General features: G+C 46.3%; 1 protein-coding gene and 1 long non-coding RNA gene across 2 annotated transcripts in view; one reads left to right on the top strand and one right to left on the bottom strand.

Moving 5' to 3' along the window:
- Positions 1 to 23669, top strand: part of HMCN2 (hemicentin 2) — a 159595-nt gene that overhangs the window by 69436 nt on the left and 66490 nt on the right. The window contains exons 16-18 of the mRNA XM_069747494.1: positions 15103 to 15294; positions 15744 to 15839; positions 15938 to 16065. Coding sequence (XP_069603595.1) covers positions 15103 to 15294; positions 15744 to 15839; positions 15938 to 16065 — 416 coding nt within the window. The remainder of the gene's footprint in view (positions 1 to 15102; positions 15295 to 15743; positions 15840 to 15937; positions 16066 to 23669) is intronic.
- Positions 255 to 23636, bottom strand: LOC138662199 (uncharacterized). The gene is made up of 2 exons (XR_011318015.1): positions 23573 to 23636; positions 255 to 412 (listed from the first exon to the last, which is right to left on the bottom strand). It is a non-coding gene; the product is annotated as an uncharacterized lncRNA (long non-coding RNA).

The following is a 23669-nucleotide window of genomic DNA, read 5'->3' as shown; positions in this document are numbered from 1 at the left end:
CTGTTCGGGGAACGGAAGGCAGAATCGCCTACCTGGGAGAGAAATGCGTGGGCCACAGTTGTTTCCGGGGGCTCCAGTGCCCCCAACTACCACAGGCCATTTGTAACAGTGGCCCTCTCATGCGGCCCCTTGTGGCTCTATGCATTTATGGGTGTTTACTAACAAAATCTTTGCACTTTTGGATCTTTTATTCTAATTCTCATGTCCTTTTCTGAAAATATAATTTTAGCAATTTCTAAAGGGACCAGACACTTTTGTTTAAAGCTTTTTAGTGAGAAAATATAATATTACATCACAATTCCTAGTTTTTATTATGCACTGTTCTCCAGGTTTCTCCATGCAGCCTGCAGTGTAAAGCATGGAGGTGTATATTGTGTACACTCTGGTGCAGAGCGCCTTTAATATTTGTGATCTGCAAAAAAAAGGAGAAAAAGTCATTTAGTTGTGCAGATGTCCAGATTTGCAGCCTCGTGTACGGTAATAGGTTCTCCCTCCTGTGATAAATGCGCTTGTCTCTGAGGAATGCGTGTTGTGTTCTGGTAATGACTGATGAGCGCGACCGCATCCGCTGCCAATTGTAAAGACAAATGCGTTCATCCAGGTGACAGCGCTCCAAAAGAAAGAAGATCGCAGCACAGAGAAATGGCTTCTGCGCTGACAGCTTCATCCAGGTGGTCGGCTGCCGGCACCTGGGTGACAGGAGGAACTGGGGATCTACAAATATGACTGTAGTAAGCATAATGAAATAAATGGCGCTATAAAAATGTATAATAATAATAATAATAATAATAATAATAATAATAATAAAAAGTAAGCAGATTACATTGTAGACATTGCACTGTGCAGATCGGATTGGAAAGATCATATTGGACAGATTACCTTGCACAGGTTGTATGGCAAAAGATACATTGTACAGATCATATCGGACAGATTGAATTGAACACATACAGGTGCTTCTTACTAAATTAGAATATCATCAAAAAGTTAATTTATTTCAGTTCTTCAAAACAGAAAGTGAAACTCATATTATATAGTCATTATACACAGAGTGATCTATATTTCATGTGTTTATTTCTGTTAATGTTGATAATTATCAAGATAAGTGAATGCAGTCAGAGGGGAGCGCAGAGGAATCGACCCAGGGAAGGGGAGATAAAAGGGAGTTGTCAGCTCCAGCTGAATACCTCCAAAGGAGGATAAGAGCGTGTGTCAAACAGAAATCAGTCCCAGGAGCGCTGAAGGAAACTCAGACAACATATGTAGTTTACCACAACGCGTTTCGACGGTAAACACCGTCTTCTTCAGGTGGGAGTTTTGAAGACGGTGTTTACCGTCGAAACGCGTTGTGGTAAACTACATATGTTGTCTGAGTTTCCTTCAGCGCTCCTGGGACTGATTTCTGTTTGACACACAATATTGATAACTATGGCTTACAGCCAATGAAAACCCAAAAGTCATTATCTCTGTAAATTAGAATAATTAACAAAAAAACACCTGCAAAGGCTTCCTAAGCATTTAAAAAGGTCCCTTAGTCTGGTTCAGTAGGCTCCACAATCATGGGGAAGACTTCTGACTTGACAGATGTCCAGAAGTCAGTCGTTGACACACTCCACAAGGAGAGTAAGCCACAAAAGAGCATTGCTATAAAGGAGCTGGCTGTTCACAGAGTGCTGTATCCAAGCATAATAATGGAAAGTTGAGTGGAAGGAAAAAGTGTGGTAGAAAAAGGTGCACAAGCAACTGAGATAACTGCAGCTTTGAAAGGATTGTTAAGAAAAGGCCATTCAAAAATGTGGGGGAGATTCACAAGGAGTGGACTGCTGCTGGAGTCATTGCTTCAAGAGCCACCACACACAGACATAATCAGGACATGGGCTACAAGTGTCACATTCCTTGTGTCAGGCCACTCATTACCAATAGACAACACCAGAAGCGTCTTACCTGGACCAAGGAGACAAACAACTGGACTGTTGCTCAGTGGTCCAAGGTGTTGTTTTCAGATGAAAGAAAATGTTGCATTTCATTTGGAAACCAGCGTCCCAGAGTCTGGAGGAAGAGTGGAGAGGCCACAATCCAAGCTGCTTGAGGTCTAGTGTGAAGTATCCATAATCAGTGATGGTTTGGGAGCCATGTCATCTGCTGGTGTAGGTCCACTGTCACAAAAGCTAAGAGAACAACTCATATATATAAATATCTAAAATATAACTTTTATTAGACCATACTAAAATATCAAATGGATAATGACGTCGCTTGTGAACAGTGCAAAAAAGTGCTCATAATACCAGTGCTCTATTAAAAAATGGTTTTGTCTCACCACATAATCCTTTTTCCGGGAGTATCCACTGCAATACCTGATGGGAGAGGGGAGGAAAAAATCTCTATACTACCCCAGTTGTGCCCCTGCGTGGCTCCCGCCCTGACAAGGGCAGTTCCCAAGTCAGTCTAATATGTTGTACCCACCACGATAAAGTAACCTTCCCTACGCGTTTCTTCTCCCATAGGGGAGAATCCTCAGGGGAACTAGCTGAAATGTATGTGTGGGGAATTTTTCTCTTTGAGATAAGGGAGTCCCTGCGTCGGCAGGTAACACCCGTGTCAAATGCTCCCAGTATGGGCACAGACTTCTGGTAGGGTGAGACACGGGACTGAATACTCCCACTTAAATAACTTATCAGGAAATCTCAGCGTCCTACCTCATTTCCGCTCCTGCACGTGCTTCCACAGGATAATTGTTCATCTCCGCAGTAATGGCCATGTGATCCACCAATCACATACATACCGCGCTCTGCATGTGTGTTCAATCACATACATACCGCGCTCTGCATGCCAATCACATACATACCGCGCTCTGCAGAGCGCGGTATGTATGTGATTGAACAATTATCCTGTGGGGTAGTATAGAGATTTTTTCCTCCCCTCCCCCATCAGGTATTGCAGTGGATACTCCCGGAAAAAGGATTATGTGGTGAGACAAAACCATTTTTTAATAGAGCACTGGTATTATGAGCACTTTTTTGCACTGTTCACAAGCGACGTCATTATCCATTTGATATTTTAGTATGGTCTAATAAAAGTTATATTTTAGATATTTATATATATGAGTTGTTCTCTTAGCTTTTGTGCCTGTTGTTGTCTGAGGACCTCTAGGGGTATCATATATTTTTATACACCCTATACGTGGCTTATATGTAGGTCCACTGTGTTTTATCAAGCCCAAAGTCAGCGCAGCCGTCTACCAGGAAATTTTAGAGCACTTCATGCTTCCCTCTGCCGACAAGCTTTTTGGAGATGGAAATGTCTTTCTCCAGCAGGACTTGGCACCTGTCCACACTGCCAAAAGTACCAATACCTGGTTTGCAAACAACAGTATCACTGTGCTTGATTGGTCAGCAAACTCGCCTGACCTTAACCCGATAGAGAATCTATGGGATACTGTCAAGAGGAAGATGAGACACCAGACCCAGCAATGCAGACAAGCTGAGGGCTGCTACCAAAGCAACCTGGGCTTCCATAACACCTCAGCAGTGCCACAGGCTGATCGCCTCCATGCCACGCCGCATTGATGCAGTAATTGATGCAAAAGGAGCCCCAACCAAGTATTGAGTGCATTTACTGAGCATACATTTCAGTAGGCCAACATTTCAGATTTTAAAATCATTTTTCATGGTGGTGTGTTATTTTTTTGTATTGAAGAACTGAAATACATTAACTTTTTGATGATATCACAAGGAGATGACAAGATCAGGGCCCAAGTCTTAAAGGGAACCTGTCACCTGAATTTGGCGGGACTGGTTTTGGGTCATATGGGCGGAGTTTTTGGGTGTTTGATTCACCCTTTCCTTACCCGCTGGCTGCATGCTGGCTGCAATATTGGATTGAAGTTCATTCTCTGTCCTCCATAGTACACGCCTGCCCAAGGCAAGATTGCTTTGCGCAGGCGTGTACTATGGAGGACAGAGAATGAACTTCAATCCAATATTGCAGCCAGCATGCAGCCAGCGGGTAAGGAAAGGGTGAATCAAACACCTGAAAACTCCGCCCATATGACCCAAAACCAGTCCCGCCAAATTCAGGTGACAGAGTCCCTTTAAGACTGGTAATGAGACTTTGCCAGGCCCACAAAAGTCCAATGAGAATGTCCAAACAAATAACCATTCCCCCTTGGCTCAGAGGTGAGGGGTAATTTCCATGCCTCAGTTGTACATAGTACTGCCTTCGGCTGTAGCACATTTAGCAGCGTCTATCCTGGTGACTGGTAATCCTCAGCTCTGGGGTCTTCTTCTTTATGCCATATTGCTCTGAAAATAATTAGTGGAGGATGAGATAGCACTTTAGCCCCCCATGGCCTGGTTGTCAGCAAAACCTCTATGATGGGAGCACGGGATCACTACATAACACTCCAATGCCAATTTCACAAGCAGTTAATAGGGTGGGGATGCTTTGAAGCCAGAAGGGAGGAAAAGACCACTCAGAGTCATTGCCCGCGGCCCACACAAAACTACTTTAACAACATAATTAAGTTCAGTAAAGTGGGAGATTTGGTGTCCCCCGGGGGATGCACTTATTTTTCCCACACTGCGATAACACATCAGAAGGCAAGTCTAGATAATTTTGCCCAAAAGATCAATGTACAGGGATCCTCTTATTATTATTATTAACCCTTAACTCCTTAACCTTTGTGTCCACACTTAGAGCTGAGCGCTGCTGGCGAAATATTCGCACAACTCAACCTGCTTAGCACCCCCCCTGGTACAGGCAGTGGCAGCCCCCCCCTCCCGGTCGCAACTGCAGTTACTACGGTACTCCCCCCAAAATTAGCAAATAGGAAGAACTGTGGGAAGTGATAAAATTGTATCCAGCAAAGACAATACTCTGTGCTCCACAGCCTGCACTGAGACATTGTAACAAAGCAGCAGGGAGAGCTGCATTCACTCGCAGGGGATTGTCCACACTGGATACAACTGTAACAAACCTCTGCTGAGTGCAGCCTCTGAACACACAAGTTCTCAATATCTTCACTGGTGAAAAATTATAACAAAGTACTGTATAAGAAATGGTGAAATTTTTCATTTTTAGTGAATTAACTTTCCCTCTGTTGTGGATGTCTGGGATGGGGGGTGTCCCTGAATGAATCTGCTATTAGCCCCATTTTGCTGGGGGGGGTTGTATTTCTCATGAGATGTGTTTTCTCCCAGTTTGGCGCTGACGTCTTCCCTGTCCCGTCCGTCTGTTTGCTATTTGCAGAGTATACTGTATATATGTATCTATCTGCTCAGTGTTACTGTATGATGGGCAGTGGTGCCATATCGTTTACTTCCCAGCATCTGAATCCAGTTTCTTAGACCCCTCACTGTAGGGCAGATGCCTGTATGTACGTCATAGATTGTATGAGGACCATACAGCATCAGCGCCCATCTGCTTCACATTCTCATAGAGCATTGAAGGGGGGCAAGATACTGACACGGACCTACATCATTGTAAAAGGATGACATTACAAGGCTGATAGCAGGGAGAAATAGATTGTAGGTCTTTTTTATTGTATATAAGTACATCACATAACACAATACACAACTACAATACATTACAGGATCAGACACAACAGAACAAAACATAAGAACAAAGCTTCAATCAGACAACAAGACAAAATAAAATCAGACACAAATCACAAACAAATAAACCAGAAATGGAAACAAAATGGAGGAAAGTTCTCGCCCTACTAAAAAGGGAAATAAAAGTTTGAATAACATTAAAGAAACAAAATAATAATGAAAATTAAACTAAAAGTGAAGAACCATAATATTCATAACTGCATGAGTATCACCAACTCCCTAAAATATTAAATAGAATAAAATCTTGTAAAACTCCTGGTCCAGCTTCATTCATACTACTATATACAAACCCAAAATACTTTCACCCTTCCTATATCCAATAAAAAACCCCACAATAAACACATTACACTAAACCTAAATACAGTATATTATACAATGGAACACATATAATGTATCTACAACCGCAAACAGAACAAATACTTACCTACTGGACCCACTGCCTTCCCTTGCAGTCACCCCCTTACATTACTTCACTGACACCACAACAAACTTAAATACAACAGTATATACAAGATTAAACAGATTTTTTTTTTCCTTTTTCCCTATATATAAACACACACCTATACTAACTATTCCCGCTATCCCGCCATCCTTGATCCAGCTCTGGCCACAAAGTTCACGAATTCTCCTAGCTAGGATCAGGCCCCACAATTTTTCCCCAGGTGGGACCTGGGCCAGGCCAGATCAGTCTCTTATAACCGCTATTCATCCTCCCCCCAAATTTCTCCACCCAAAACTAAAACCCTCTATTATACATTATATACAATACACACTATCTACATATTCAGAAAACCAGCATAACAGAACACAACCTACATACTCGCCACCCACGGCTCAAGGTCGATGCCTGCAAACCTCCTAATTGAGTACTAACGGACTAAGGCACCCCAAAGGAGAAACCCCTCCAAAGATGGGCCGCCCTACGGTCACCCAGTATTTCGCACTCCAAAGAACGTACCTTCACCAAGGCACCCAGGATCCTGCTACAAACTTCGCCTACACGGAGGATTTTACTCTGCATTGAAACTAAAACTCGTGAGTTCCACGTGAAGTACCTGACCACTGCACTGACTATGAATAAAGTGGCTCACTCCCTTCTTTCAAGGTCTCTGAATGCTCCATAGGCCCACTCGACGTAAGACCGAGTAGCCAGCCATGGCCAACCAGTGGAAGCTTCCACCCTGTTGTACACCTCTATATTAAAGGGACAATGAAGCAGGAAGTGCTCCATGCCTTCCAGCATGTTAGTACAAGCCTCATGGAGGCAATTTCTGTCCTCGGAGCTCCTGTACTTCAAATTGTCCCTCACATCCAACTGACCTTGGAAGCCAAGTCAAGTCCCAGTACTTTTTGGGGATCCTGCTAGAATTTAACAAACTCAGCCTAACCTCTAGATCCTGAATTGGGTAGTCCTTGAGGACCAATGTCCCTGAAAGTGTGAAAGCAAGACCCACATGTCAAGAAGTTTCCTCAGGAAGGACCTCACCTCCCACATTCCCAGACTCCATGAGAGCATCATTTTCAGAAACGGGGTAGCATAAGCCGGGAGATACCCATACGGTGTGCGAAGATCCAAGGAGTTTCCTCAGGAGGGACTTCACCTCCCACATTCCCAGACTCCATCAGAGCATCATTTTCAAAAGCGGGGTAACATAAGCCGAGAGATGCCCATACGGTGTGCGAAGATCCTTCAATCTTCTTCCTGTCTCCCATTCCTGGAAAAAAAGGCTGAAACCATCCCTTGCAGAAGAATACCCACGGAAGAGCCCTCTCTTTCTGTAGGTTTGCCACGTTAACTTTCAAAAAGGTGTTCACTCACCATATTCAACCCTCGTTATCTCCTCGTACGGTAAGTGTCCTCCTGCTTGACTAGATTCAGTCTATTCCCCCATAACATCTGGAAGAACAGACTCTAGACCCGTGTCCAGAGAGGCTGTGGCAAGACTCACGCTGCCCAGGTAGATTAGCAAGGGGAGCAGTTAAGCTTTGCACAGGCCAACCCTTTCCCTCATGGTCAAAGACTGACCCTTCCATTGGTCCACTCTTTGGGCAACACCTTTGATTCTGCCTTCCCAGTTTTTTGTGGGGTAATCACCGTGGTCAAATTCGATGCCCAGGACTTTGGCATGTTCTTGTGGTTCAGGGAGGGTGTCTGGAAGATCAACCCGACATCCCTGCCTCCCAGCCAGAGACTCTCATACTTGTCCTGGTTGACCTTGGACCCGGATGCCTCCAATTAGCTCTCCACTTCTGACATCACCATCATCACCTCCTCTTGCAAAGAAACAAAGGATAGCCTATGACACCACTCTGCCCATCCTCACCCCCGCCAACAGTCCACAATCGACCCTTCTGAGGAACGGATCAATCACAAACACATAAAGGGCTAAGAGGGCAGCCCTGGTGGACACCAAATCTTACCCTGAAAGGTTGTCCAATCCACCCGTTTACCAGAGGGAAAGTCTCAGCCCCTGCATACAAGGTCTTAAGCCAGTCCACAAACTTTCAAGGCCGACCATACCTCAAAAGAGTGGATCAGAGGTACTCCTGGTCGACCCGATCAAAGGCTTTTGCCTGATCCAGGGTCAGCATGAGCTCCTTCGAAAGGCCCACCCTGCCTTGCTTTACGGCCTCTCAAACACCTAGAACAGCACTGAAAGTGCTACGGCCAGGAACGCAACAGTGCTGAGCCTCTGAAAGGAACCGCGGTGCAAACTTCACCAGCTTGTTGAAAAGTATCTTGGCTAAAACCTTCCTGTCCACATTGAGAAGTGCTATGGGATGCCAATTCTCAATGCGTGACGGATCTTTACCCTTTGACAAAACTGTCAAAGCTCACCTCCTTAATGATCTCGGCAATACACTCTGTTGTGAATTCTGTGGCTGAGTTCACTTCTGTGGTCACAAGTGGTATTGCAGTCTCTGGGCTTCCTCCCTCAGGTGTTTTGGTGAGCTCGTTGGCTGCCTTGCTATTTAGCTCCACCTGAGTCTGTCTTCCTTGCTCCTTGTCAATGTTCCAGTGTTGGATCTGAGCTACTGCATCTTTCCTTGGGCCTGCTGCTCTGCTAGATAAGTGCTTCTAGTTTGTTTTCTGTTTTTTTCTGTCCAGCTTGCTATTGTCTTTTGCTGGAAGCTCTGAGAAGCAGAGGGGTGCACCGCCGTGCTGTTAGTTCGGCACGGTGGGTCTTTTTGCCCCTTTGCGTGGTTTTCGTTTTAGGGTTTTTTGTAGACTGCATAGTTCTCTTTGCTATCCTCGCTCTGTCTAGAATATCGGGCCTCACTTTGCTGAATCTATTTCATTCCTACGTTTGTCTTTTCATCTTGCTAACAGTCATTATATGTGGGGGGCTGCCTATTCCTTTGGGGTATTTCTCTGAGGTAAGTCAGGCTTGTATTTCTATCTTCAGGCTAGTCAGCTCCTCAGGCAGTGCCGAGTTGCATAGGTAGTTGTTAGGCGCAATCCACTGCTGCTTATAGTTGTGTGAGGATAGATCAGGTACTGCAGTCTACAGAGATTCCACGTCTCAGAGCTCGTCCTATTGTTTTTGGTTATTGCCAGATCTCTGTATGTGCGCTGATTACTGCACGCTGTGTTGCCTGATTGCCAGCCATAACAACACTCATTAAACACCTGAGTTAAGAGGAGGGACCAAGGAGTCCGTAAAGGTCCTAAAGAATGTTAAGCCATCTGGACCTGGCAACTTTTTGGGGCCTGAGCCCATCGATTGCCAGTCTCACTTTCTCTTCTTTGATCGCTTCTGCCAAACGGCCCTGCGAGAGGTCAGCTTAGGAACAGCTTCAGCCAGGAAAGCCGACATCCTATCAAGATCCAGTTCCCTCCTTCCCAAGAGGTGCGAGTAGTATGCCCTGATGACCTCCAAGATCCCTGATCTGGACCTTCTCAGGGATCCCGTACTGTCTATCAGCCCCGTCACTATCTTACTATTCACTGACATCTTACAGCTTCTGTAAGAGTCTGGTGAGTAGTACTTCCCGTAGTCCCTCTCTAAAACCAAAGATGCCTGCCTATCGTACTGACACCTCTTCAGCAAGAATTTCACACTGGAGATCTCTTCGTGACTACATTCAGTCGAGACAAGATGCTCGAATTTTCTCCTCAGGCTCTGATACCCTGTTCAGGCTTCTGAGGTTCGATAGTTTCTGGAAGAATCTCACCACCTGATGTTTGAACATCTCCCACTACTCTGACTTAGTGTTAGTTAGGCCCAGCAGCGGTACCTGGCTCTGAATAAATTCCTCAAAGGACCGACTTACAGCTCCTTCCTCAAGGAGTGATGAATTCAGCTTCCAATAACCTCTTCCCATCCGAGGAGTCTCTGTAACGCTCAGAGAAAACATAATCAAACAGTGATCAGAGAACTCCAACTCCACAACCGACAACGGCGAGGAGATGGCCTCCTCCTTCAAATAAAACCTGTCTAACCTAGACCTGCACTGACTACCTCTAAAAAAGGTGAACCCCGCGTGGCCTGTGTTGTGCCGGATGTGGACATCCACCAGGCGTGCCTCACTTACTATCCTATTTAGTGCGACGCAATCGTAAGCCAGCCGGTCTCCGGAACCTTCTCTATCTCAGGGCCTCGTGACGTTGTTGAAATCCCCTCCAAAGACCACCTGCCGACTTGAAAATAAGAAAGGATTGATCTTCATGAAGAGACACTTGTGGTCCCACTTGGACTGGGGACCGTAGATGTTAATAAGCCGAAGCTCCTGTCCCCCCATGGAGACATCTAGGATCAAGCATCTCCCCATTTCTAAGAAAACGAAAAGATGATCCAGCTTCCAAATAAAATATAAAAGTTTAATCCAACATATTAAAATAAGGAGACAACTCCTGGGACGGCATCATACACATAGTAAGGCGAGCGACGCGTTTCGACCAAGCTGTGATAAAGACCGCTTGGTCGAAACGCGTCGTTCGCCTTACTATGTGTATGATGCCGTCCCAGGAGTTGTCTCCTTATTTTAATATGTTGGATTAAACTTTTATATTTTATTTGGAAGCTGGATCATCTTTTCGTTTTCTTGGATATTCTTCACGTCACGTCAGGACGGAGATCCGTGCTTCCTGCATTTCCTCGGTGTGCTGGCTCCCTGCCTTTTGTCCATCTCCCCATTTCTAACTTGATTAATCATCTGCATTCAACCGCTGCGGTCTTAAAAAGGACCGCCACCCCGCTATACGGCTCGGCCGCAAGAGACCAGTAGGAGGGCCCATGCCTCCACTCCCACCTTGCTTTATGCATGGTTGATAGGTCAACCTGGTCTCTTTCAAAAACAAAATGTCGGCGTCAAGTTGACCGAGAAAATAAAAGGCCGTGTACCTTGCGGCTTCTGACTTTATGCTGGCAACATTAATGGTTGCCAGCGTCAACAGGGTGGGTGCCGCCCTCATGATTGATTGAATTAGATAGCCTTTTTCTTCCCACCCCCAACAGTTTCACTCTCTTCCTCTGACAATGATGAGCTTTTAGTGCGCTTAAGAGAAAGAGACTCATCCATTCTCTCCTTACATACACTTTGGCCCTTGTCTGGTGGTCCTGAGGTCCCCCCCAGAAGGCTTTGTATTTGCCCCCTGAGAAGAAGACCCAGCGACCTCTTGAGCCCAACAACCTTGTCCGCAACTTCTGGCTCCGAGTCCCCATCACCCCCCTCTGGAGGGGAGTCCTGGAGGGCCCGGAAACGGTTAGAGAGATCCACCAGGGGGGGGGCGGCTGGCCCTTCCAATGGCACCTGGTTTAGGGCTAGAGAGTCAGAGGGGTTGCACTCCAAGGAGGAGGCTCGAGGCCCGGACCCCCTCTTATCCTTAGTTGTTTTCCTGTTACCCTTTTTGTTTTGCTGTGACCACTCCCCTCTCTCACTCATCCAGACTGTCACCGGATGAAGGTTCCTGGGCAGACATGGTGTCCTTTTGCTCCTCCCTTTCAAGTCTCTTGACTTTCTCGCTCAATTCGCTGTCTTTAGGATCCTCAGCTGCAAATGAAGCACCCGGGTCAGAGTTTAGGGTCACTACTCCCTGCCCCCTGTTCCCATGGCGCTGCTCCTGCCGCCTGATATTGGATGGCGGCAGCAAGCTCCTCACCGGTTCCCTGCCTCCTCCGCCCCTACTGGTCCCTTCACCGGCGAGATTAGTCCCGGCTTTCGCCTGTTCTGCTCTCGCCGCTTTCAGGACCGCATTGGAAAAGGAACATGGACAGCGACTGAACGGGTGACCGAGATCACCACACAAGTTACGCCTAATCCTGCCACAGGTAGCAGCGAGATGGCCGAGGTCCCCACACAGTGCGCATTTCTGGGTGGTACACTGCGCACTGAAGTGTGTGGGGCTGCCGCACCTGTGACATACCTTAGGCTGCCCCCGGTAGAAAATCAAATTCCTGTCCCTCCCCAAAAATGTTGAGGAAGGGATATGGGTAACGGTGTTTCCTGAAACCTTCACTTTCACCATGAAAGTCCAGGCTCCTGACCAGATACCATGGTCGGGAATACCGACGATGTCACCGTCTCGTCCAACCCAGGTGGAGATGTCGACACAGGAAAGTGACTCATTACTGGTCAAAATGGTCACCTTCCTGACTGAGTTCTGGAGGGATATTGCTACAGGGAGGAAACCCTGCCATTTGGGGCGATCCCAAGCCAGCTCATGGCGAGACCAGAAAAGCTCAAGGCCCTCCGATCTCACGAAGCTGACATCAAAGTAGGAGGTCCCATAGGGATGGATCAAGGCAAAGATGTCATATGCCGTGAAGCCCATCCCCAGCAGGAGCTCAGCAACCTTTGACCGATCAGAACAGGCATCCTTGCTTACCCACTGGAGACGGGCCACGTTCCTACGGTTACTCCTCTGCCCCGATGTCGGCAGAGACCAGACAGTCTCTTCCCCTCTATCTCGGAAGGCGGAAAGACCGTGTCTCTCTATCCAGAAAGACAGATCAACCTCCCTCCCCTCTACATTGATGGAACTTTCCCCTTTCCTCAGGGCGTCCAGGAAGCGCTGTTGCAAGTCACCATCCTCAGGGTCACCAGACAAGGGCGCACCACTACCCCCAGCAGTCACAGCTCCTGAATAGCTTGGGGCTGAATCCCCCGTCACTGCCGGGGGGGGGGGGGGGCTGCAGTGGGACCACCACCTAGTTCCCCTCCACCAACACCAGTAATGCTCTCCAGGTTCACTGGAGACTCCAGCTCTTGGATCTCCTTTTGCAGACCGCCCTCCTCCTCTTCCTCTGCTGACATTTCAGCCTGTGCTGTCAGAGTCCTCTGCCGTGTTGGGAGGCCACTTCCCTGTTGTCCGCTCTGCGACTCACTCTCCCGGCTTGTTCCAGCTTGTAGGACTCCAGTCACAGCCACCTCGTCGTCCTCCTCCTCATCATCATCGCTTAGGACCCCGGCTGGCGGCTCTCCTGAGGTATTTAACCCCTTCATTTTAGAGAACCGCCGCTGGTTCTTAAACCTCTCCAGGAAGGGACCTGCGCTTTTCTCAATCCCCTCCCGGAGGAGCACTAACCAGACCACCTAATCTCTGAGGGCTCTGAACCTCTGGGAGGTCGCGGGTCTCTCCTTGTTAGAGGCTCGGGTGTTCAGGATCCGAGCCACCTGCAGCTCCTCCTTCAGCCTGGTCAGTGCTTTGCTGGCGTCCTCATACTCTCGTAGGATGGCGACCACTCGGGAGGAAGAGGTACTCGTGGACACGCCGGACCTCTTTTCCCCCCAGGATGTTCCTGGGCTCTTCTTCCTGGGGTGCCCCTGTCTCCCTCTCTAGGCGGACGATGAGCCGTCTCAGGGTTGGTGTAGGTGGGTATGGTTTTTCTCACCCGTCCCGACCTCCTCAGTCCCTCTTGGGCCGGTTGCTGCTGCTGCTCTCTGTCCCCCGCCGGCACAGATCGGTGAACAGATGCCTGGAAAGCCATGCCGACCTCCCAGGAAGCCTGCCTCTCCCTGGGGAGAAGAGAGGCCGACTCTGGGCCTCCTGCTGGAAGTGCTGGAGCTCACAAGGCAGGTGCTGCTCCTAGCAGGGTGACTGATTCTGGGCACCTGTCCTACAGTCTCCTCTCCCCAGTAATGGCTGATAGCAGGAAGTAATAGATTGTAGTCACTTGTCGTACATTCACCTCCCCAGTAATGGCTGATAACAGGGGCTAATAAATTGTATTTCTATCCCCTGCGGTTTCTCCGGCTCTCTCTGACGCCCATCATACAGTCCTGTCTCCAGATTTCAGTGCTGTATAGGGCAGGTGTCGGTGTTTACTGATAATTGGTCTAGAAATGGTTAATAATGAAACCACTGGTAACACCTGCGGCCATTCCCGCTCATCATCACATACTCAGACACATGACACGATGACATCAGCCTAATAACCGTTGAGAAGTGACATCACAGCATCACAATGTCGCCCCCACCAATACAGGAGAGCGGCGGTGGTGGGGGCGGATGAGTCACCGTCTGATGGACGCCGGGTCCCCCACACTAAGGAGAATGTCAGCAGCCTGAGACCCCTTTAGAGCAGCACACAGAACAGAGGAGGACTGATTTATAGATGATTCTGTCATTTAGCCGCAGGTAACACAGGACTATGATGGAGCAGAGGCGTCTGCCCCTGTGCCCTCCTGGTCGCCTCCTGCCATATTCACCAGCTCATTTTAGGAAGCTTCATTAATAAATTTGATTTAACATTGAAGTTTTATTTTTTTACTTTTCCCCCTAAAATTGAATAAAAATAAATTGCATCTCTGCACATGACAACATTTCCTGTCCTGATCTCCTGGTGGATCAGCATCGTCATGGGGACATCAATGTTACCGGTGGTCCTGATGAGGATGAAGCCACACAAGGTCCATGTGCTGGTGCTGAGCTCAGGACAGGCAGTGTTGTCATGGGGACACTCACTTCAGACCTTTATTCTTCATAAAGCAGTGAGTTCACGTGTGACATAGGAGCTGTTACATGATGGTTTGGGGTAGTTTTCCCATCCCCCCCAGGGAGTGGGGTTTATAGGGTGGAGGTGAGTCCGGGGTGACCTATATGGCCCATAATGTAGCGTCTGGCAGCCAGATCCTAGAATGTGATGTCAGAAAAAAGGATTTCAGCAGCTGATTTACCTAATAGAATATTTCATAAAACACTTACGTGTGCAGGAACCAATCAGAGCTCAGGGTTTATCATTAAGACGAGTGAACGCTGCGCTCTGATTGGTCACTGAGGCTCCATGTGAGCAGCCACATTTAATGAGCCCAAAGGGTCTATAAAGGAGTAAGCCGATCTCTGTGTGGATTTTGGCAAAAGACTGCAATACGAGTGGTCACAGTTATTTGTGCTGCCCCCTACTGGCAGAACGGGAGTGCTGCCGCTTGAGGCATCATACAGCAGAGCTGATGCCATCTTTTTTCTGACAATGCGCATATAGAGGTTTGGTAGATACCATTGGTTGTCAGAGGTTAGTCACTTATGGAGTGCGTCCTTTGTGTCTTGCAGCGTCACCGCAGTTTGTGGATTTCCCTCTGGATGTGGAAGTGGATGTCGGGGAGAGTGTGCGGCTCATATGCAGCGCCGAGGGGAGCCCCATTCCCACCGTCTCTTGGTTTCAGCAAGATGAAGGCCCGGTGTTACCTACCGGATCCACAGAAATCATCAACGGCCTTGGCTCAAACACCGTGCACATGAAAAGTACGATCACTTCTTAGAGGAAAACATGGCTCCTGTCTTTCAACAGCGCCGCAGCGATCCACAGGGTTTGTGCGGTATTGCAGTGTCAGACATTCCCATGGATAGTGGAGCTGCTGTTTTAGGAAGAAAGCAGCTATAGTTGCTCCTTTAACCCTTTAAACTTCAGCTATCGGGCACATTCTAATGGATGGCGAAAAACAAAACAATTTGGAAATGAGAAATGTAAATCAGCCACAAATTGTAATCTTTTTGCCTGGACACTGCCGTCTCTATAGCTAATGTGCCGAGAATCCGGTGATGCCATCACTGTCCCGGTGGCTGCATTACTGTCTGTGCACCAGTCACAATGGCTGCTGCTGGTATGATCGCAGCTGACCGGAATATAGTGCAGACTGCGTGTCCCCACCATCACCAGTCACTGAGCAACTCTGCTCAATTTTGTTTTTAAGTTGCCCGACCTGAGGACACCGGCGTGTACGTGTGTGAGGCCAGGAACCCCTTTGGATGGATCCAGGCGGAGATCCTGCTCACGGTCACTGGACTCGGTAGGTGGATCCACGTATCACCCGATCTGTGCGATTTCATCAGATGTTTATTAAATGTAGATTTTTTGAATAACTGCTGCACCCTTTGTATTCACCAGTGGCCCCAGCGGTCGCTGTGGCCCCAGCGGAAATAACTGTCCTTGAAGGTGATCTGGTATCCCTGCCCTGCACTGTCACTGCTGGTAACCCTCTACCTGTGCAGCGATGGCTGAAGGACTCGAAACCTGTAAGTACCAGGCCTGGAGTGCCACAGGTCTCAGAAGTAAAGTGAGACTCCGCTGCTTAGTAACAGAGGACACAGCCCATCGGTAACAGCCCCGGAGCTGCACGCCCTTGTATTAACCCATATACAGTTAGGTCCATATATATTTGGACAGAGACAACATTTTTCTAATTTTGGTTATAGACATTACCACAATGAATTTTAAACAAAACAATTCAGATGCAGTTGAAGTTCAGACTTTCAGCTTTCATTTGAGGGTATCCACATTAAAATTGGATGAAGGGTTTAGGAGTTTCAGCTCCTTAACATGTGTCACCCTGTTTTTAAAGGGACTAAACGTAATTGGACAATTGACTCCAAGGGCTATTTCATGGACCGGTGTGGGCAATCCCTTCGTTATGTCATTCTCAATTAAGCAGATAAAAGGCCTGGAGTTGATTTGAGGTGTGGTGCTTGCATTTGGAAGGTTTTGCTGTGAAGTAAACATGTGGTCAAAGGAGCTCTCCATTCAGGTGAAACAAGCCATCCTTAAGCTGCGAAAACAAAAAAAACCCATCCGAGAAATTGCTACAATATTAGGAGTCGCAAAATCTACAGTTTGGTACATCCTGAGAAAGAAAGAAAGCACTGGTGAACTCATCAATGCAAAAAGACCTGGGCGCCCACGGAAGACAACAGTGGCGGATGATCACAGAATAATCTCCATGGTGAAGAGAAACCCCTTCACAACAGCCAACCAAGTGACCAACACTCTCCAGGAGGTCGGCGTATCAATATCCAAATCTACCATAAAGAGAAGACTGCATGAAAGTAAATACAGAGGGTTCACTGCACGGAGCAAGCCACTCAAGCATCAAGAATACAATGGCTAGACTGGACTTTGCTAAAAACATCTAAAAAAGCCAGCACAGTTCTGGAAGAACATTCTTTGGACAGATGAAACCAAGATCAACCTCTACCAGAATGATGGAAAGAGAAAAGTATGGCGAAGGCGTGGTACAGCTCATGATCCAAAGCATACCACATCATCTGTAAAACACGGCGGAGGCAGTGTGATGGCTTGGTCATGCATGGCTGCCGGTGGCACTGGGTCACTAGTGTTTATTGATGATGTGACACAGGACAGGAGCAGCCGAATGAATTCTGAGGTCTTCAGAGCCATACTGTGTGCTCAGATCCAGCCAAATGCAGCCAAACTGATTGGTCATCGTTTCATACTACAGATGGACAATGACCTAAAACATAAAGCCAAAGCAACCCAGGAGTTTATTAAAGCAAAGAAGTGTAATATTCTTGAATGGCCAAGTCAGTCACCTGATCTCAACCCAATTGAGCATGCATTTCACTTGTTAAAGACTAAACTTCAGACAGAAAGGCCGACAAACAAACAGCAACTGAAAACCACCGCAGTGAAGGCCTGGCAGAGCATCAAAAAGGAGGAAACACAGCGTCTGGTGATGTCCATGAGTTCAAGACTTCAGGCAGTCATTGCCAACAAAGGGTTTTCAACCAAGTACTAAAAATGAACATTTTATTTAAAATTATTGTATCTGTCCAATTTCTTTTGGTCCCTTTAAAAACAGGGTGGCACATGTTAAGGAGCTGAAACTCCTAAACCCTTCATCCAATTTTAATGTGGATACCCTCAAATGAAAGCTGAAAGTCTGAACTTCAACTGCATCTGAATTGTTTTGTTTAAAATTCATTGTGGTAATGTCTATAACTAAAATTAGAAAAATGTTGTCTCTGTCCAAATATATATGGACCTAACTGTATAACTGGAGGGCTGACTTTACAATTCTGCTCCTGGCTGCCAAGTACGGCTTTGTCACAGGGTCATTTTTTGGCAAACAGATCAAATCCAACATCTACATCCATGTCCACATCCTGCCTGGAGCGGGTATGGTCCATCCCCGGTGGGATGCAGGCTTAGGAGCTGAGCCCGCCTCAATCTGGGCCGGCGTTGGCTGTGTTGTACAGCCGAAACCCTCAGGTGTTTAACCATTTAAGTGGCGTGCTGGCCTGCAGCAATCGTTCTGGCACCCATCCCATCAGCTCCCTCCTGCGTAACACTATCGCAGGGAGCCAACAGTTTGCCATGGCAGCCATCACTCCCATATTGGTTTCCATACGTGGCAGGGGCTTCTTAGGAAATCTGCAGTTTTAGTATACATTGCAATATAATAACTTTGTAGCATAAAGTACAAGTGAAAACACATATAAAACAAAAAAGAGTATATGAGGTGCATCCACTCAATTATATAATACCTAAAAATATGATGCACAACTACAACATATGTAATAAGTCATAATTTATTAAATCATAAAAATATAACAAAATACATAATACAGGGGAAAACAGAGAAGATGGTAATAAAATACGGGATGTCACGGTGTATATAGAAAGTTACCACATTACTAGCAATAATTCAGCAAAAAAAATCAAACCATGTAGGTATCAAATTACAGAAAATTACACAGGTCTGCAAAAAATTTTTTTCAAGAGCTGTTTTGGTTATTCCACACAATCTTTATGTTTTTAAGTGCGCTGAATCCGAAAATGACCTCCGTTTTGTCGGACATCACGTTTTCTGACAATTTAAGTACCGTATATACTCGAGTATAAGCCGACCCGAGTATAAGCCGACCCCCCTAATTTTGCCACAAAAAACTGGGAAAACTTATTGACTCGAGTATAAGCCTAGGGTGGAAATGCAGCATTTACCGGTGAATTTCAAAAATAAAAATAGATCATTATTTCCCCATAGCTGTGCCATACAGTGCTCTGCACCGTTCATATTTCCCCATAGCTGTGCCATATACGGTGCTCTGCACCGTTCATTGTGCCCCATAGATGTGCCATATACGGTGCTCTGAACCGTTCACTGTGCCCCATAGATGTGCCATATACGGTGCTCTGCACCGTTCACTGTGCCCCATAGATGTGCCATATACGGTGCTCCGCACCGTTCACTGTGCCCCATAGATGTGCCATATACGGTGCTCTGCACCGTTCATTGTGCCCCATAGATGTGCCATATACGGTGCTCCGCACCGTTCACTGTGCCCCATAGCTGTGCCACATACGGTGCTCTGCACCGTTCATTGTGCCCCATAGATGTGCCATATACGGTGCTCCGCACCGTTCACTGTGCCCCATAGATGTGCCATATACGGTGCTCTGCACCGTTCATTGTGCCCCATAGATGTGCCATATACGGTGCTCCGCACCGTTCACTGTGCCCCATAGATGTGCCATATACGGTGCTCCGCACCGTTCACTGTGCCCCATAGATGTGCCATATACGGTGCTCCGCACCGTTCACTGTGCCCCATAGCTGTGCCATATACGGTGCTCTGCACCGTTCATTGTGCCCCATAGATGTGCCATATACGGTGCTCCGCACCGTTCACTGTGCCCCATAGATGTGCCATATACGGTGCCCTGCACCGTTCACTGTGCCCCATAGATGTGCCATATACGGTGCTCTGCACCGTTCACTGTGCCCCATAGATGTGCCATATACGGTGCCCTGCACCGTTCACTGTGCCCCATAGATGTGCCATATACGGTGCTCTGCACCGTTCACTGTGCCCCATAGATGTGCCATATACGGTGCTCTGCACCGTTCACTGTGCCCCATAGATGCTCCACATAAATCTCTGCCGCCGCCGCTGCTGCTGCTGCAATAAAAAAAAACAAAACACATACTCACCTCCCTTGATTGCAGCTCCCGGCGTCTCGTTCCGGCGCCTCCATCTTCCCGGCGTCTCTGCTCTGACTGATCAGGCAGAGGGCGCCGCGCACACTATATGCGTCATCGCGCCCTCTGCCTGAACAGTCAGAGCGCAGACGCCGGGAAGATGGAGGCGCCGGCCGGGAAGATGGAGCGACGCTCGGCGGCTGGAACGAGGACAGGTGAATATGCTATACTTACCTAGTCCTGGCGATCCTCGCGCTGTCCCTCTGCCTGGTCTTCGGTGCCGCAGCTTCTTTCTCTATCAGCGGTCACCGGCACCGCTGATTAGAGGAATGAATAGGCGGCTCCGCCCCTATGGGAGGTGGAGCCGCTTATTCATTTCTGTAATGAGCGGTCCCACGTGACTGCTGAAGAGGGGAAGAAGCTGCAGCACAGAAGACCGTGGGACGGCAGGGACAGCGCGAGGATCGCTGGGACTAGGTAAGTATACCTCAGCGCCCTCTCCCCCTCACCCGCCGACCCTGCCACCCACCTTGACTCGAGTATAAGCCGAGAGGGGCACTTTCAGCCCAAAATTTTGGGCTGAAAATCTCGGCTTATACTCGAGTATATACGGTAACTATGTTAAATAAGACAGTACCTCAAAATAAATGAAAATAGACTCATAAAATTAATTTTTTATTACAAATGTCTCATGAAAATCATTTTTTAACTGCAATGAGCTCACTAACACACACTAAAATCGATTCTTCTTCCCTGTGAGGCTTCTCTTGGTACATTTACGCTTGTGAGTAGCATCTGGAATGTCTCTCTGAAGCGTCCAACAGTAGTCTGCCATCATTGTAATGCTCCATCTTCCCTGGTATCTTCTTTCCATCTTTTTAATGTCCTGGTGGAATCGTTCACCTTGCTCTTCACTCACAGCTCCAAAATTTTCAGGAAAGTTGTCAAGGTGGGAATGGAGGAAATGCACTTTTTTTGTAGTCAGAGTCTTTGTTATTTCCTAAAAAATTCTCTACGACCTCTTTAAATGCGAACCACCCTTCTTTTTGAGGATGTGTCATGGTATTGATAAACTCTTGATCAGCTATAAGCCTTCTAATGTCTGGTCCGACGAACACACCTTCCTTCAATTTTGCCTCCGAGAGGCCTGGAAACTTGGTGACCAAGTAGAAGGTTTACACAGTAAAATATCGATATTTGCAGATGATACAAAACTATGTAAAGCAGTTAATACAAGAGAAGATAGTATTCTGCTACAGATGGATCTGGATAAGTTGGAAACTTGAGCTGAAAGGTGGCAGATGAGGTTTAACAATGATAAATGTAAGGTTATACACATGGGAAGAGGGAATCAATATCACCATTACACACTGAACGGGAAACCACTGGGTAAATCTGACAGGGAGAAGGACTTGGGGATCCTAGTTAATGATAAACTTACCTGGAGCAGCCAGTGCCAGGCAGCAGCTGCCAAGGCAAACAGGATCATGGGGTGCATTAAAAGAGGTCTGGATACACATGATGAGAGCATTATACTGCCTCTGTACAAATCCCTAGTTAGACCGCACATGGAGTACTGTGTCCAGTTTTGGGCACCGGTGCTCAGGAAGGATATAATGGAACTAGAGAGAGTACAAAGGAGGGCAACAAAATTAATAAAGGGGATGGGAGAACTACAATACCCAGATAGATTAGCGAAATTAGGATTATTTAGTCTAGAAAAAAGACGACTGAGGGGCGATCTAATAACCATGTATAAGTATATAAGGGGACAATACAAATATCTCGCTGAGGATCTGTTTATACCAAGGAAGGTGACGGGCACAAGGGGGCATTCTTTGCGTCTGGAGGAGAGAAGGTTTTTCCACCAACATAGAAGAGGATTCTTTACTGTTAGGGCAGTGAGAATCTGGAATTGCTTGCCTGAGGAGGTGGTGATGGCGAACTCAGTCGAGGGGTTCAAGAGAGGCCTGGATGTCTTCCTGGAGCAGAACAATATTGTATCATACAATTATTAGGTTCTGTAGAAGGACGTAGATCTGGGTATTTATTATGATGGAATATAGGCTGAACTGGATGGACAAATGTCTTTTTTCGGCCTTACTAACTATGTTACTATGTTACTATGAAGCATTCTCCATCTTTTGGAAGTGATTTTACGAATTGCTTCATCAATCCCAAGCCTGCTTGTTCAGCTTGCAATGTGTTGATGCTGGTTTCATTAGCTCAATCTGAAAGTTATTTTCTTTGGAAGTTATATTTTTATGGCATTGTATATCTTCAATGCATTGATCTGAATTAATTAATAGTAATTTTGACTTTCAAAACCCTAAGATAAAAAATATACCAAAAATTTAGAAAAATATACTAAATTTGAAGAGAATTTTGCATTTTGTGGCAAATCCTGACGTCCAGGATTTTTTTCAATATTTTTTTCGTTTTCAGCACACCAAAATACATGGAAATTAGATGAAAATAATCAAACAGCTGTTTAGTCGCAGACCTGTGTTATGTGGACAATAGAGCATATTCAATATTCCTCATGTTAAGTACCCACATTACATGATCCCCAAAACCTAACGTAAGGTTATGGCATATAGAGTGATTATCATTAAGAAATAATAAATACGTACAATGATATAAGCATATACTAAAAAGGTTATTTTATGATCCAATAAAGTGTCAAGTAAAATGCAGTCAAAGTAAAATTTCAAAATCAATAATATCACCCCAATGTAAACATCTGCTATGAATATGAAGGAGTAATCCTATAACGACACAGTGTCATAGTGCCATAAAGTGCAAAAGAGGAGATCAAGTGGAATACTAACCAGTGGAAGAGCCCCGTGGCGAAACGCGCGTCGGGCAGGTGCGGGCTGCCACGGGGCTCTTCCACTGGTTAGTATTCCACTTGATCTCCTCTTTTGCACTTTATGGCACTATGACACTGTGTCGTTATAGGATTACTCCTTCATATTCATAGCAGATGTTTATATTGGGGTGATATTATTGATTTAGAAATTTTACTTTGACTGCATTTTAATGACACTTTATTGGATCATAAAATAACCTCTTTAGTATATGCTTATATCATTGTACGTATTTATTATTTCTTAATATTTCTTAATCACTCTATATGCCATAACCTTACTTTAGGTTTTGGGGATCATGTAATGTGGGTACTTAACGTGAGGAATATTGAATATGCCCTATTGTCCACATAATTCTCTGTAATTTGATACCTAGATGGTTTGATTTTTTTTTTGCTGAATTATTGCTAGTAATGTGGTAACTTTCTATATACCCCGTGACCTCCCGTAATTTATTTCCATCTTCTCTGTTTTCCCCTGTATTATGTATTTTGTTATATTTTTATGATTTAATAAATTATGACTTATTACATATGTTGTAGTTGTGCATCATATTTTTAGGTATTATTAAGTACAAGTGCTCAGAGCCGCCAGGGGGACTGAAAAATAAAGTAATTATTGAAAAAAAAACACAAACCTTACACGGATAGAAAAAAATTGAGTTATGGAAGAGAAAAAATGAAAACTGTAAAATGGCCCAGCCAGGAAGGGGTTAACCTAGAACACATGTAGGCCTTGATATGGCTGGAGATCCATGTGATGTCCCTGTGATAATCCTCACTAGCGATGCACAGGCCAGGCAGTGTCATCATGGGGGCACAGAACAGAGCAGCAGTGACACATTTTGGAAAGCCAAGCACTTTGGCCCCTTTCTGGCCCCGTTACCCCATCCTTGCCCCTCTACAATGTGCCCGTCCAGCAGTGTTGGATACCCACCGTGTCCCTGTCCCAGTGATGTCTTCGGCCTGTCTCCATGTTGCTCACCTACTCCAGGTATCTGCTGTCGTCTTCTCTCTCACCGTCTTTGACGGAT

The sequence above is a fragment of the Ranitomeya imitator genome, chromosome 2 (assembly GCF_032444005.1).
Source record: "Ranitomeya imitator isolate aRanImi1 chromosome 2, aRanImi1.pri, whole genome shotgun sequence".
Taxonomy (NCBI): Eukaryota; Metazoa; Chordata; class Amphibia; order Anura; family Dendrobatidae; genus Ranitomeya; species Ranitomeya imitator.
The sequence above is the reverse complement of the archived record's forward strand: the minus strand, read 5'-3'. Positions and strand labels throughout refer to the sequence as shown.